General features: G+C 27.6%; 1 protein-coding gene across 3 annotated transcripts; it reads left to right on the top strand.

Annotated features, from left to right (window-relative positions):
- Positions 1-2,059: 2,059 nt before the first annotated feature.
- Positions 2,060-9,565, top strand: LOC132920410 (WW domain-binding protein 2). 3 transcript variants are annotated; one of them, XM_060982791.1, is made up of 7 exons: positions 2,060-2,789; positions 4,207-4,381; positions 4,457-4,616; positions 4,691-4,840; positions 4,965-5,093; positions 7,283-7,356; positions 8,049-9,565. In XM_060982791.1, exons 1-7 carry the CDS (start codon positions 2,731-2,733, stop codon positions 8,094-8,096), a joined length of 795 nt encoding a protein of 264 aa, XP_060838774.1. In that variant the 5' UTR covers positions 2,060-2,730; the 3' UTR covers positions 8,097-9,565. The 3 variants fall into 3 exon arrangements, with proteins under 3 accessions (XP_060838774.1, XP_060838773.1, XP_060838775.1); XM_060982790.1 differs by having other exon boundaries at positions 2,061-2,789; positions 7,271-7,356; XM_060982792.1 differs by lacking the exons at positions 7,283-7,356; positions 8,049-9,565 and adding an exon at positions 5,454-6,964 and having other exon boundaries at positions 2,061-2,789.
- The last annotated feature ends 6,225 nt before the right edge of the window (positions 9,566-15,790 follow it).

Below are 15,790 nucleotides of genomic sequence, written 5' to 3'. Positions count from 1 at the left end.
CTTTGGTTATGATCACTCATCATTGCGATAAAATCTCTTGGACTTGTTATATTTATTTTATAAACAACATATTATTCGAACATGTTTCAATTAAAATAACCATCTTGTTATAAACATGAGTTACGAGAAACATGCAATTTGTAGGTAATTAATAAAATAAAAGTACGAATGGTACAATCAAACTATTTTATGCTGAAAAACAAAAGTTTTTGAAATGTTGTATAAATAAATAAAATAAATATTTATTCAAAAATAAAAATGTACACGAAGAATTCAAATCAAAAAATGTTTAATAATATAGTAAAACTATATAATTAAGATTTCATTTTTTAAAGGAATTTATATTTTAAATAATATTATTAGCCATTAAGGGTAGGTACCTAGCTATAATTGGTATTATTGATAGTTGATACAATACGATACGTGCATTACTTTGTTACAAGGACGAATACAGTGGTCCTAAACGGGGGGGGGGAATTTGTTAGTTATCAACTAAAAAAAACTTTGTTGGAATAAATGATACTTTTTTTTTGTGAACGGGGGGGGGGGGGGGGAGCAATTGCACCCATTGTATCCGCCCTTGCTTTGTTACTTATATTCTTGAATGTATAAGAAAAAGTCCCTAACAATATTCATCGGAAAAAAAGCCCCACTATAGAAAAAAAAGCCCCGTACCAACTAAATACATTATCCATTATTTTATTATGATTTACATAATTAAATATAATCATTATATTTATCTATGTAACACTTTTTTAACATATTTATAAGTAGAGAGCCTAGATAATATATATACCTAATATATTATTATCTAGGCTCTCTATTTATATGTATATAATTGCAATCTGCAAATTGTCAATAATTGTTATTTGTCATTTGTACCTATATAATTTAAAAAATAATTAAGGGTGATAAAAGGTTTATATAGTTAAAAAAATGTTAAATAAATTATTTAAATTATATACAAATGACAATGACTTTATAATTTTTAATTACTTTTAATTTTTACCCTTAAACATTTTTTAAATTATGTAGGTACAAATGACAATTACCGACAATGTTAAACGCAGATTGCAATTATACTTTTAGGTACCTATGTTAAAGAAATCTTACATAGATAAATGTAATGATTATATTTAATTATGTAAATCATAATAAAATAATGAATAATGTATTTAGTTGATAGGTACGGGGATTTTTTTTCCGATTACCGTATTCACTTTTATTTTGTCTCCAAATATTTATTCAATTATTTTGTTTTCGGATTTAACTCAACTTTTAAATCAAAATACATCATCACATTATTTTTAGGACTATTGAGTTTTTGAGTTTATTTGCACATTATTGCATACCTACGAGGCTACGACCTATACCTACCTAATTAAAATTTGACTATAGTATTATAATATTAATATACAAAAAAAAAATTATTGTTTATGATTATTACTGATTTGCATTTGTAATATTTAAATTAAACATTCATATTAATAATAAATAAATAATACAATTTTTCTATAGTATATAATTCTGTTACCTACATTCGGTGGCTAAAATACTAACCATATAGTCATATCGGCTATTTATCCTTGTAAGTCATAATTATTTTTACAGTAGGTAAATTATGATGGATTTTCAGTAGTAAAAAGTAAACAGTAAATCAGTAATACACTATTCACTATTTCACTAAGACAAAGTACACACACTTGACATCGACGTAATATACTAGTATATTATTAGTTTTTTATTAGTCAGAGTTCTAACTAGTTACTAGTAACTACTAATAACAGTAATAACTATAAAATCGAATATAAAGTATATTATATATATATATATAATATGACATTAATACACGATAATGATAAATAATAAATATTATTAATTATTATTTCTATTGCAAGCGGGAACGCGGTTTGAAAAATATAAACAACGGCTGCGTTATGTCGAGTGGAAATCTCCAGCTTGGCGACACTGTGGCGCAGCGTAACCTTGAATATTTGCCAAGAATGTTTAATCTCTGCTCTCTAATCACGACAGCAGCTGTTTACCGCGGACGCGAGTGCAGTAGTAATTTGTTGTATTTTTGCCGTGCCCGTGCGTCGTTCGCAGCTGTAGTTGTCGCCTGTCGAACAACCCCCGTCCCGCGGCTCATCCAAGATTCGTATCTTTTCCGACAGACCACCCTCCCCCGACCGCTACGCGACAATTTCGTTTTTACTCTTTACTTTTTGAGTGATAATAATATAATATCGTTGTACGTCGTCGGTCCGTCGGTCGCGTTTTTCTCAAACAACCAAATTTAATGCGTTATTAATTATTATTCGTAATAGTATCCGGTCGGGCGCGATAAGCGTGTAAGATTTTTAAAGAAAATCCGTGATTATAAACACTCGGACTCTCACACAGTCACACGTACACTGTCGCGCGCGCACGCTCAGGCACACTGCAGATAATAATATTACGTCGTGATTAATAATAAAAATCTAGGTAGTGCGAGACGCGAGTGGTTTTTTGTTATTAATTATTTCTCATCGCTTCGTCAGTGTGATACCAGGTCGTGTCGTTGCTGTTTCGCGTTTGCGTATTCGCTTGCCCCGTGTGACGCAATCGGCCGAGCATTTTCTCTACGTCGCCGCTGATACGATTTCGCGAACATTCGTTGCTGACGAGTTATTTTATTTTTCTTCCTTCCCCGACTGGATTCCCGGCTACACGAGACTACCGACGACGATCATGTCGCTGAACACTGCTCACGTCCAAGGCGGTGGTTGCCTAATACACGCAGGCGAATGGTGAGTCATACAAATGATTATGTATGCCCCGTGACGTCCGTTTCATACCACCTACGGATTATTGTTATTATTGTATAGTACTACCGAATACCGATGCACTCGGTGCAGAAGTCGTTGCAGATGCGACTAATTGCATTTCGGGCCGCGTTCCACTTTCCCCTCTTATTTTTCGTCTTTTGGACGAACCTGCCGATAAATATGTTCCTCAGTTCCTCACCCCCACTAAGGTTTATTTTCGAATGGTAATCTTTTGTAAATATTATTTGTATTTCGAATTTCTATGCGATGCGGGGTTTAGGGTTTTTAGGATATAGTACCTGTTTGTCGTCAGTAGTACGCAATTAGAACACATCTTTAGTTTGGACTCCATCCAAAATGCCTGAGTGGTTATCATGAGGATTTTACTACAAGGCCTTCACCACTGTATTATATTATAATATTACCTAGGCGTTTTATTTATTTTTTCAGAATTTTTTTGATTGTGCACCTTAGCCTAACACATTTATCTTTGTATGTACTTCCTCTGTTATATCCAATTATAGGGAGGTATTTACAAAAAAAAAGAATGTGATGATATTTTAATACTAAACTACAGTAATGGGTTATTTGTTTTTATATTTTCTTGGTTATACTAAGTACTTGGATAGAAACCACAACTGGCTTTTATAATTAAAGATACCTTCATATATTTCACCACTGTTGGTAATATTCTAGAATATTCTATAGGTGGCAATCATTTCATTGAACTATGTAATGCAATTGAATGTAACAATGAAATTGACTAAAATTCTAGTACTATGAGCATTCAATAATTTTTTCTAGTGCATTTTCTCATTTTACTTTCATCATCAACCTATTGAAGCAGATAATTATGTTTTTATTCTTAATTGTTGTAATTAAGTTTAAAATTTATAGTAATTGATATAATGTGTTTATCTGATATAAACTGTATGTATTTATGGGGATTTTTATTAGTTGTACCTATTTTTATTTGTCTTCTTATAAACTATGAACCAAACCATGAATCCAGTTAGTTTTTTAAAGTAATTTTTTTCAATCTATCTATATTAAAAATTTGAAATTTAATTAACTCAAATAAAAATTGAAAATCTACCTAAATGAAAAGTTTTTTCTTCAAGTTATTTTAAACCAAAATTATGTTGACTATTTAGTAGACTATCAGTGTAGATCTTTAATAATTTGAAGATCGTTGGAAATCCAAAAACTACTGTAATAAATTACTACCTACCTGTGGTCTATTTAGTGGTATACCCTTTAGTAAATAGTATATATATGAAACGAAGTATAGGTAGGAATATAGAATTTATAATATTAATCTTAATATTTATTTACTATTTGTGACAAATAAAATAAATGAACCTTACCACCTACCTATAATATTCTTTTATTTTTTTAGTATTATTTTGTTTACTGATGCTGTTACAATTGACTTTCATGGCCAGGATGGCAGAGCATTTCATGGTTCAAAAGTGGGAAAACTATTTTTAACTACTCATCGTTTGATTTTCATCAACAAATCTGATAAAGACGAGCTTTTATCATTTAGTATGCCATTTGTTACTCTTAAAGATGTAAGTATTTTTAGAATTTAAATATCACATTAATGTTTTCACATTTTATAATTTTGAGACTGTTATAAAATTAAGGTGGAATTGGAACAACCAGTATTTGGATCAAATTATATAAAAGGTAAGGTACGTGCTCAACCTAACGGAAACTGGGTCGGTGAAGCAAAATTCAAATTGATTTTTAAGAAGGGAGGTGCTATTGATTTTGGAAGAGCTATGCTTAGAGCCGCATCAATGGGTATGATTATTTTATCTATATAATATAATTGTATTCAGATCTATAACCAATACAAATCAATATGATTTTTTTAGCTAATAGTAACTATCCTCAAATGGATAATCCACCAGCCTATGCACCACCTGAAGGTCCATACTATATGGCTGATGTTCCATACGGTGTACCTCCTCCTGGCTATTATGGATGGATGCCTTCAACTGCAGCTTTTCCAGATGCACCACCTCGTAAATATATATTTTGTTCAATAATTTTTGGTAAAATTTGTATAAAACAAACCTATTGATGAAAACCTAAGTGTTTTTTGAAAAATTTTTATCAATAATTAATCATTTTTTATTTTATTTTTAGCTCAATCTGTCTATAGAACTGATATGCCTCCACCATATCCCGGTATTATTGGTTTCACTGGTAATCCAGGTTATGCAAGCGCTCCACCTGCACAAACAGCTCCACCTCCACAACTTTTTAACGGACAAGGTATTAATAGTTTTTGGATTTAATTTATCACATTCTTTGTATACCAGTCAGCAAAATATTTTTTTACCTCTATATACTTTTTGATAAAAACTGAGGTGTGTACATTAAATAGTAATATAAAATAATCAAGATCATAATATATCATGCATAAATTATTTGTATCACTATTTAACAGTTAATACTTAATATATTGTACTATTAATATAGATAATTAAAAAAAAAAAAAAAGTCATTATCATAATTTCACAATTTTAGAGTAAAATTGAATTGAATGTGATACTACTCACAACATGTAGTATCACATCAATCAATTGGTTTTTAAGTTTAATTATTTACCAGTAGTATTTCATTTTTTCATAGATAATACGAAAAATAATTGAACAAGTTAGTGAAGAAAAAGTTAAAAATAATCAACATTTGATTTAAAAGGAGCATATTATACTTGATACTTATATAATAAAATAAAAGTAATGATCAGTCCGGCGATAACGTTCATCATGAACGCACGGTCATTACGCTCGCTCCGTTATCTGTTTTTCATACGCTAATATTATATTATTACTTTCTGCCGTTTACGTTTACGTAATATGGCGGCCCAATCGTCGAATAATCGTGTCACAACTAAAATTAATTCAACTTCAAGCAAAAGAAATCTTTCGTCTTCTTCGCTCTCACCCAAGCCAGATGATAAGAAATCAAAAATATTCATAACTCCTAACCGGTACTCAGTTCTCACCACACTTAAAGACTCAAACGACAACACACAGCCAAACAAAACTCAAACACATACTCAAAATATCCTACCAAAACCACCAGCAGTTTATATCAAAGGCGTGAGTAATTTTTCCAGTTTCACCTCAAACTTGATGAAAATTTTCAATACAACAGAATTTATCTGTAAAACCACACCTTCTTACCTGATCGTCCATACTCATTTCTATGAGCATTACAGACTACTCATTAAATATCTAATTGAAAACAGCATCAGTTTTCATTCATACCAGCAGTATGATAAGCGTCCATTACGGGTGGTGATCCGCAATCTCCACCCTTCTACCTCTACTGAAGATATAATTACTTCTCTATCGGAACTGGGACACCAGGTTACCCACGTTCATAACATTAAGCGCTCTTCCGATAAATCACCTCTACCTCTATTTTTCGTCGACCTCAAAATAGCCACCAACAACATGGATTTATATAAAATCGAGTATCTATTGCACACCAAAATTGTTGTCGAAAAGCCCCATCCACGTAAAGGCCCACCTCAATGCCATCGTTGTCTGTCTTACGGGCACACTCAGGGTTACTGCAACCACATTCCACGATGCATCAGATGTGGCGAAGAACACAGATCTGACGTATGCACTATGTCACCAGAATCTCCGGCCAGGTGTGCTTTATGCCAAGGTAGCCACCCTGCCAATTACAAAGGCTGTCCCGTTTATAAAAAACTTAATTACAGACCACCTCGTCGTAAACATTTCATATCTACTCCCAAATCTCATACAAACTTCCTTAAATCCACCTTAAATTCCAATACCGATAAACCATCATATGCCGAAGCCACTTCCTCCAATCATAACCATTCCCACCTATCTCCTAATATAGAAACTTTATTTACATCTTTTATTACCGAATTCAGTGCAATCATAAAACCCCTCCTGTCTCTCCTAACGGCTTTATTAAATAAAGGTAATTTGTAATTCCATATACCGTTATACGTCCACCATAATATATTGTATCATTTCATTTTATATTGTTATCTAATCACCAAATTATCTAAATTATGCTATAATTAAGATTCTATTTATTGTAAATCTTTTATACATATATTATATATTGTAATAACTGTCGAACTATAATAGTTATATACTGAAAGTTCTAAATGAAAAAAAAAAAAAAAAAAAAAAAAAAAAGTAATGATATATTTCAATTTTTTTATTATTTATTTAATATTATAAAGCTACTAAAATATATTATATTATTTGTATTACTCCAGACTGTTGAGTATTGTAGTTACTCTAATTAATATGTATGTTTAATAAAAATTTCGAAAAATCTGGCTATAAGACAAAATATTTTATGAATTAATAATATTATAATTTATTAGTCTTAAAAAATTTTATTTATAAAAATGTATAAATCTTAAAGTAACAGGTACATAATATTTACAGATGCAAAAGCAGCAGAAGCAGCACAAAGTGCATACTTTGATCCCAACCGACCACAAATGGCTTATGTTCCACCACCATCATACTATGTAAGCTTTTATTTGCTATATTTATTTAAAAAAATATGTTGTATCAACATTGTTATAAACTTAAAAAAATAAATAATCTGTTTATGATAGAAGGAATGAGCTTGTGTATCGAGAAATTAATTTTGAGTTTAGCAACCTAAAGGAACATAAAATGTTTTTATAGCACATTATTATTTTCCATATTTAAATGTTTCTGGCACCTTAGGGCACACTAATTTATCAAATGAATAAAATTGGTTAGTAAAACAAAATGTTAACTCCATAAAATAATTTTACCAAAAATCATTGTGTATAATATACACTATACATTTCAGTGATTTTTGGTACTGGGGGCAAGTACCACCCTCGTTGGAAAAAAATAATATTAAAAAACATACATTTTTATCATATTGTTTTTTTTTTTTGGTGGGGGGTTATATCTATATTATATACTTTTTCTTATAAAGTGCCCCAACCATAAATACATGTTAGATCCGTCCTTGGCATTAACTCAATTGAAATAAGTTAAATTGAATGATTTATTTGATAAATTATATTTTTAATATAGTCCTGTTAACATTTTTAATTCTAATGTCATGACAGTTCTCCAATAAAAAGTAAACCAATCAACTGATTCAGTATCACTAAATATGTTTTGGTTTTCATCTGATATCTAATTTAAGTTGAAATAATTGATGTTATTTTTGTTTTAGGAACTCCCTCCACCTTACAAAGAAGCTGAAAATAAGAAGAATGATTAAAATTACAAAAAAAAAAAAAAAAAAACAAAAACATGTTTATGTCTACATTCCATTGATTGTTTTGTATAATTTTATTGTTTTTTTTTTAAGTGGTATTGAAATATGCAAGGATCTTTAAAAATGTGATTGTATTGCATGATTTCAACAGTTTATTTATCTTAGTCAATATGGGGATAATTACCATCACATTTAATCATACATTAGAAATCGCTCATAATTTTTTTTTTTTAATTGTTTTTATAATATGATGCTAGATACTTAACAAAAGTAGTAAAAATATCAAAGAAAAGATTGAAAGTTATGCTTTAAAATCTCATGTGTTTCTGAGTTAGACATTAATTTAGTACTTATTTAAAACATACTTTTAGTCAATGTAATGTCTTTATTTGTGTATTCCAAGTATGTCATCTCCATGTTAACACATTATTATCAATAATTTTCATATTATACTACGTCCACTATGTGTGCTGTTATATTCACTATTAAGAGAAACTCATACTAATTGTTGTTCTTGTAAATATTTTTCATTAAATATGTGTTTTTACAAATTCTGTTGAATAATTTTAGATTTCATCGATTTCTTACAATATTTTTCTTCTGTCGTGCAAGAGATATTTATTGTATTTTACCTATGGGCGATTTCTATTATATCTACATGGTTATTTTATTCAAATATTAATATATTATACTATTTTTATACGCTTATTTTTGTTTCATTTCCTTTAGTTATAGAAAAAAAAAACATATTCTTCATAATAAAAATTAACTGAAATATTTTAGTTTTATTTCACATTGTAAATTATTTTCTTATGTGATTTTGGTGTACAAGGTAACTATTGAGCATTATTACAATAATAATAATTTACCTCGTGGCTGCGGTGCTGTTGGAATTACACGTTAAATTCCTAACAAGGCAACAAATGAAGAAATTTATTTAATTAATATTATAATTATTATATTTTGAAAAGTTATATTTTATTATACAATAATATATAAATATAAATATAATATATAGAAGCAAATGTACTGATTGGATTAATATAAAAAATATTTTCCTTTATCTTTTTGAGTTGTATGCGTGTAGTAAATTATGTTATCATAAATTTATAGATGCCGTACTGTCGGGGCTGGCTAAAGCTATGGGCGACCTAGGCGACTGCTCAGGGTGCCAGCATGGAAGTGGCGCCAAATTGAAAATTATTTTTTATTTCTTTTGTCTTTTAATACGTATTAACAATCTACACAATTTTAAATATTCATTATCTAATGTCATATTAATTATCTTGTTTTTGTATAATGAACTAGTTTTAATATTAATTATAGTTATAAGTATCAAATTTAAAATTACTATTTTTTTTATTTTATTCTTTTACACAATGTGGAAATTTTATAAATTAATAACCTTGTTATAATATTGTATGATCAGGTAATAAAGTTTAAAGTTATAATACAAAAATTATACATACCTACTAATTTTATTTAAACTTACTAAAAAACTTAATTTTATTACTACTAAAACTATATGGGGGGGGGGAGGGTTAAGGGCGCTAATTCTTCTGACGTTGGCTCTGTGCAGGTTATAGTCTATTGGTCAATATTTGTTTTGGGTGCCCAGGAATTGGACCACATTTTAACTACTTGCTTCGTATAAAATATTTGTTTACATTTTACTCTCCAGAGATTGGGCCATAAAAGACTAAAAGTATAGCACACAAATATACTGTTAATAAATAAATAAATAAAATAAATGATTATTTTTTTTCTAACAAATATATCATAAGATAATGGATAATTTATTACATCGCAATGTTTCATTATCTTTGTAAGCTAAGGTTTTGAATATTTTTATCCATTTAATTTTATGACAATTCTATATTATTATCATAAGATATCAAAGTTTCATGTGCGCTGCAGATGCCTGCAGTGTTAGGTATCGTAGCAATTTATATATTATGATGTTCACGTATTATAAAATTATTACTACAAAATTTAAAATTTAATAGTGGCCCAATCTCCAGGTCTACCTATTATAAATGTAAAATTTTAGTGGCCCAATTACCGGGCGCCCTTTTTTATTTCTAGTTAGATGGCTTAATTACAGATGATTTATATTTTATCAGAGCCCAGAGGTTGTTTTTTAAATTTAACATACCTACCAAACCCGGTTTAATAATCTATGTTAAAAGTCTCATAATGCATCATATTATTTTAAATTGAAAAAGAAATACGAATACAACTCGCTAGAATATATTTTATAAATAATAAATTAACTATTAAATAAAAAGCCTTTGGAAATGTAATGTTTAAGTTAACATTTTTTTTAATTACCTACTCAAGTATTATAAAATATAAATTATAATATTATGGAGTTACTAAACGCATTGTTTATTAAACGTATTCATAGCCTCATAGGATAGAATATATTATATATATATTATTATATTATCTAATGAATTAAAAAATACTTAAATAGTCAATGTTTTACTGCCCTAGCTTAGTAAACTGCAATTTTTATTTTTTTTTAACGAACTTTAACGATTCTTAATAATTGGCTTATAATTGTATAATTTTCAATTACGAAGTATACGCTATTAAGATGAATAGTATTTATGGTTTATATTAATATAACTTACTGATCATCTCTAGAAGGCTAGAACGGTTTATATTCTTATTATTTCTACCACTCGATCTCATACGAAATTCGTTAATACAGATGACTGAAGGACATGTAGCGTGTAGCTCTGAACCGACTGAAACTGAATGAGAACTGAGAATTTAAACACAATTGCGGTATAGTGCAAGGACGAGTTACTCGAACCTCAAGAAATCATGATTCATGGCACTGGTCAGCAATACGGTGGTACCACAGATATGATAATTTTAAACGTTTTATACTATTTTTTTTCTATCCTATTCTTTTTTTTAAGAAAGTATAAAAATATTTTCAAGACTAAAGACTTTTTTTTTTATCTTTCTAGTTCAGTTGTCTGTGGTGCGTGTTTTCAAAACTATTCATTGTGGGGTGTATTATGACTAATATTAATTTAGAATTTAAATATATAGATAGACATAAAGTTAATATTTATAAATTAGGAAAGTGCATTTGTATTTTGAACTACATACTTATTGTTTATATCGCATATGTATCAAAAAGGTAAAAAGTTATTAGGTATATATTTGTTTAAATGATAAAATTAAACATTTTGATAAAATTTTAAATAGGTAGGTAACACTACAAAGTCTGAGATAGGTAGCTTGAGGACTGGGTTGCGGCGGTATACGTTGAGACTTAAGACTTGGTAGTAGGTAAGTATTAAAAACTTAAACTGGTTATAATCAATACCTATAGTATTAAGTTTAGTTAATAGGCACACTAATTATTAAAATTGTCTATAATGTAGATATACATGTAGGTATACATTTATATCTACCTAAATAGTAAATACCTAATAGATATTCATAAATATTAAATACAAGTTTAAAAAAATTAACAAATAATAATTAATAATTATAATATTGTGATTTATAAAACTACAATAGGTATATTGTAGTCATTCAGTTCTTTATGATTTTGTTTTAATAAAATAATATAAAACAACGCCTGGTGTAAAATTAACTAAATGATCTTTTAGTTAGATAGGTAAGTACCTATAATGTTGTATCTTAATAGTAGATATTACCTATTAAGGATTAGCTTACTTTTCTAGTTTTGACATCGTAAATTATTACAATATATTGATTTTACAGTGATATGTGTGTGTGTGTATTTTGTGCATCTGTTTACGATAAGAACCTAATTGATGATCAATTTAATACCTAACCTAAGGGCTAAGTTGTTCTTGTATCTGTATAAAAATTATAAAATGCATAGGTACAACTTTTTTTATATGCGTTTTAAGTTTAAATTTTTAGAAAATTCTTCAAAATCACAACATTTTACAAATAAGTATTTTGGAGAGGTTAGAGGTTATATCCCTCCATTGACTTTTTTTTGCTGAGTTTTGTTAAACTAATTAGGTATTAGATATTAGAGTTGTTAGGTACCTACTTGTTATAAAGTCATTGCTTTTGATTATTAGTAATAAGTTATTGCTTATAAATTATATTTTTAATAATAATATATTTATTATAATTATAAAATTTATGTTCTCTCATTCTCTGCCTATTTAATTTTATAGTGCAATTTTTAACAATTTCCCACGTTTTTGGATTTTTTTAAAATTGTGTGTTTTAATAAACAAAATACTTAATTAAACTAAATTTATTATTACATAAATAGATTATTTAACAATATTTAAGATATATTTGTAACTTAGGTATTTCGTTTATTTTAGGAAAAAAAGTTTTCCTAAAAATACCACCGAAAATAAATAAATAAAATAAATACAGAAAAGAAATGTCGGGTATACTTTTACCTCCCAAATCTATTATTAAAAGGTGGGAAACATGGTTAAAAGTAGAACTTTTCTATGCAAATAATTTTGAAAATTTTATTGTGATTAAAAGTTTAAAAGACAATGTTAATCATCATCAGTGTGAAAAGCTGAAACAGCTTGTACACAATGATACAGTCAAATATGGTTTATAGCATTTATAAAATTACACATATCTGAGTTATCCATTAATCTTACAAACTAGGAAGAATCGAATAGTTAGCTACTTAAAGTATGAATATGTTTTGAAAAACTGAAGATATTTTAACAAATATTCTTGATCCAAATGGAAAATAAACTAAAGATAATTTATGTATATAATTGAAAAAAATAAAGGATATAAAACTATTAAATCTTACTATGAAATCATGTCAGAAAACAGATGTTTATTTAGATATAACGCTTAAATTGTTGAGTTTTTTTAGTATGCACCAATATAACTAGTGTAGTAGAAGTAGAACGTATTTTTTCTTTGTATAAATATATTTTAAGTAATAACAGATTTAATTTTAATGAACATAATTTGGAAATATATTTAATTATTAATTTTAATTCAAAAAAGTAATACCTTCATCAATTAAAAAAAAAAATAGTTTAATTATAATTAAGAATTTAAAGTTTTTTTATATGACTTGTATTTTTACAGTGCAATTTATTATGAATTTTTTGGTATAATATTATACAATTTTTGTGTGTTTTTAATATAATTAAATCCGGTCTTTTCTTAAAACATATATATGATATATCCTCCCTCCCATCGAAAATTCCTGGGCACGCCACTGTATACAGCGGAATATTATGAGTACACACCAATAATTAAGTGAAATATATTACTTAATATAAATTAATTTAGAAGAGGAATGACGGATTGGCGATTATCATAATTTTGACCGGCTAGAGACTAGTTTCTCAAGTACTTACCTAATTGGTTGAGCAGTGTGGAATAACAAAACATAAATTATTGTGGGTGGTTTCAAATTGGTGCCCATTTATATTTATAAGTGAAAAGAGGGAAGAAGAGTAAATAGAGCCAGAGATCAGTTATTTTTATTGATAAATTGATAAATGAAACACAATAACATCTCTAATTTTATTCAAAAGATTTAAATATCTAAATTATGTCCATGATGATTTTATTTTATTATTATTTATTATATATTAGTGCATTATATATTTATATACCACACTTAAAGTATACTAGTTCCTGTATTCTGTGAAATTGTTTTTCGAAATAGTAATATAATTTTGAAATTTGTAATCAACATTGGAAATGGGCTGTTGTTGTTATTGGTTGATGACCACTTTAAATCATCAGTTTTTGTACGTATAAGTACCCAACTATCAAAGGTCCAAGATTATGATTGCAATTCTCAACCGTCTCGTATAATATAGTCTCACCACTGCAGGCCAAATATTAGATTATTACGCGAAAAACCAGAATTTCTAATTTAAACGGTACCTGTTGACTGTTACGCGTGTTTGTGTCTCGTTCGGAGTGCCTATATAGGTACACACACACACACATATATATATATATATATATATATATATATATATATATGTGACGTGTGTGTATAATAATAATATTATAGCTGATAGTCTGGAAATCGTAAAAAACAATGATAATAAAAAGAATAAAACTAACACAGCCAACAAAATATACCTACAGACCTACAGTTAGCATGTTTACTTTTTTTACTGTTTTTTTTTATATTTCCAACATAAACAACTTTGACAAATAAAAATGTTGTCGTATTTTTCAAACGTTATCACCATAATTATTACTAGTAGCTATCAATATAAAATTATACAGAGTGATTCACTAATCATGAACACTGTGTTTTTATTTTTCAATAATGTATCTATTCAAATCCTAATACTATAATGGTTATACATTAAAACTATTATGGTATAACTTAAGGGAAATATTTTTAAATTTACATTTGAATAGTTGACTTGTGGTCAATAATAGTGATACAAACATTCAATTTCTAATGGAACCAACCATCACTGTACATTTTAAAGTAAATGTTGCTATATCTAGATCGAAATTTGAACAAGTAGGTAGTTCTTAGTTCTTAGATTGTACACGAGTATAATCTGTACCTTAATAATAACTATTAAATAATAAGAATAATTATGTTTTTACATAAAATACTAAACATATGTAATATTTAGTCTAGTACTTATTACAGTGGACACCACTTATAAGACTCGCGGATGCCGGATATAAAGTTCAGTCGCTTATTATTAGACAATTCGACTCAAAATAATTATCTGGAACGGTCTGGACGTATCCAAATACATTATAAAAATTCGGTTATAAGACTAAAATTTCGTAAAAAAAATGGTAAAAAATAAATATTTTTGGTTAAATTTTAGAAATAAATTGGTCAAAAATTGCATATATTTTTTTGGATTATTTCTGGTTTCGATTCATGCTTATAATGTGTGTATGTACAACAAATTTTATCGCATTTCACATTTTTTGCAATTATCGTATATAATATAGGTATGTATATTATTATTATTATTAATTTTTATTTATTCTCTTATTAGATTAAAATTAAAGCAAAAAATGTAGTAAAATAAAATTCATAAATATGTAATTAAATTTTTTTTTTCACTTCGCCTATAAGATTCATTCTGTTATGAGACTCACTTTGCGCTGGTTCCAAAGTGAGTCATATAAGCGGCGTCCACTGTATATACTCGGACAATTTTTATAGAACATAAGAATTCAATAGATTGATATATACCTACCTAAACTAATTACTCCCATAATAATTTACAATCATATTATATGTTTAGTACATAAAGTTTAATAACTCAAAAACTACTTGTTCGAATCTCAATCTAAATACTTTAACATTTTCAAAAAACTTATCTGCTTAACAAATATTTACAGTAAAAGAGGAAAATGATCTTTTTATTAAACATGTTTGAATACTATTACAAGACACTTTTAAAATATAGTGCGATACATTTTTTAAAATTATTTAAAATATTATTGAAATACTTTTCCTTTAAAGTATTTTAATTATTACTCAATAATACATGGAAAAAGTACTTAGATAACTTTTCAAATATTTTTGGTTATTATTTGGTATAGGTTTAACGAAACATTATTGTACTAAGTATATAAGTATAAATTAATTTAAATTAGTTTATTAAATAATTGTTTATTGCACTTCAAAAACATGATATTTTCAAATTTAACGTCTGTCATGTTGGTTAACTCATATTGAATATAACTATTGT

Source organism: Rhopalosiphum padi, chromosome 2 (genome assembly GCF_020882245.1).
Source record: "Rhopalosiphum padi isolate XX-2018 chromosome 2, ASM2088224v1, whole genome shotgun sequence".
NCBI classification, from domain to species: Eukaryota; Metazoa; Arthropoda; class Insecta; order Hemiptera; family Aphididae; genus Rhopalosiphum; species Rhopalosiphum padi.
Note: the sequence above shows the minus strand (reverse complement) of the source record. Positions and strands in the feature narration are given on the sequence as shown.

Coding starts and splice junctions, on each gene's coding strand:
- LOC132920410 (XM_060982790.1), top strand. CDS start 2,731: ATGTCGCTGAACACTGCTCACGTCCAAGGCGGTGGTTGCCTAATACAC. Junction 2,790..4,206: donor CTAATACACGCAGGCGAATG/GTGAGTCATACA, acceptor TTATTTTTTTAG/TATTATTTTGTTTACTGATG. Junction 4,617..4,690: donor GCTTAGAGCCGCATCAATGG/GTATGATTATTT, acceptor TGATTTTTTTAG/CTAATAGTAACTATCCTCAA.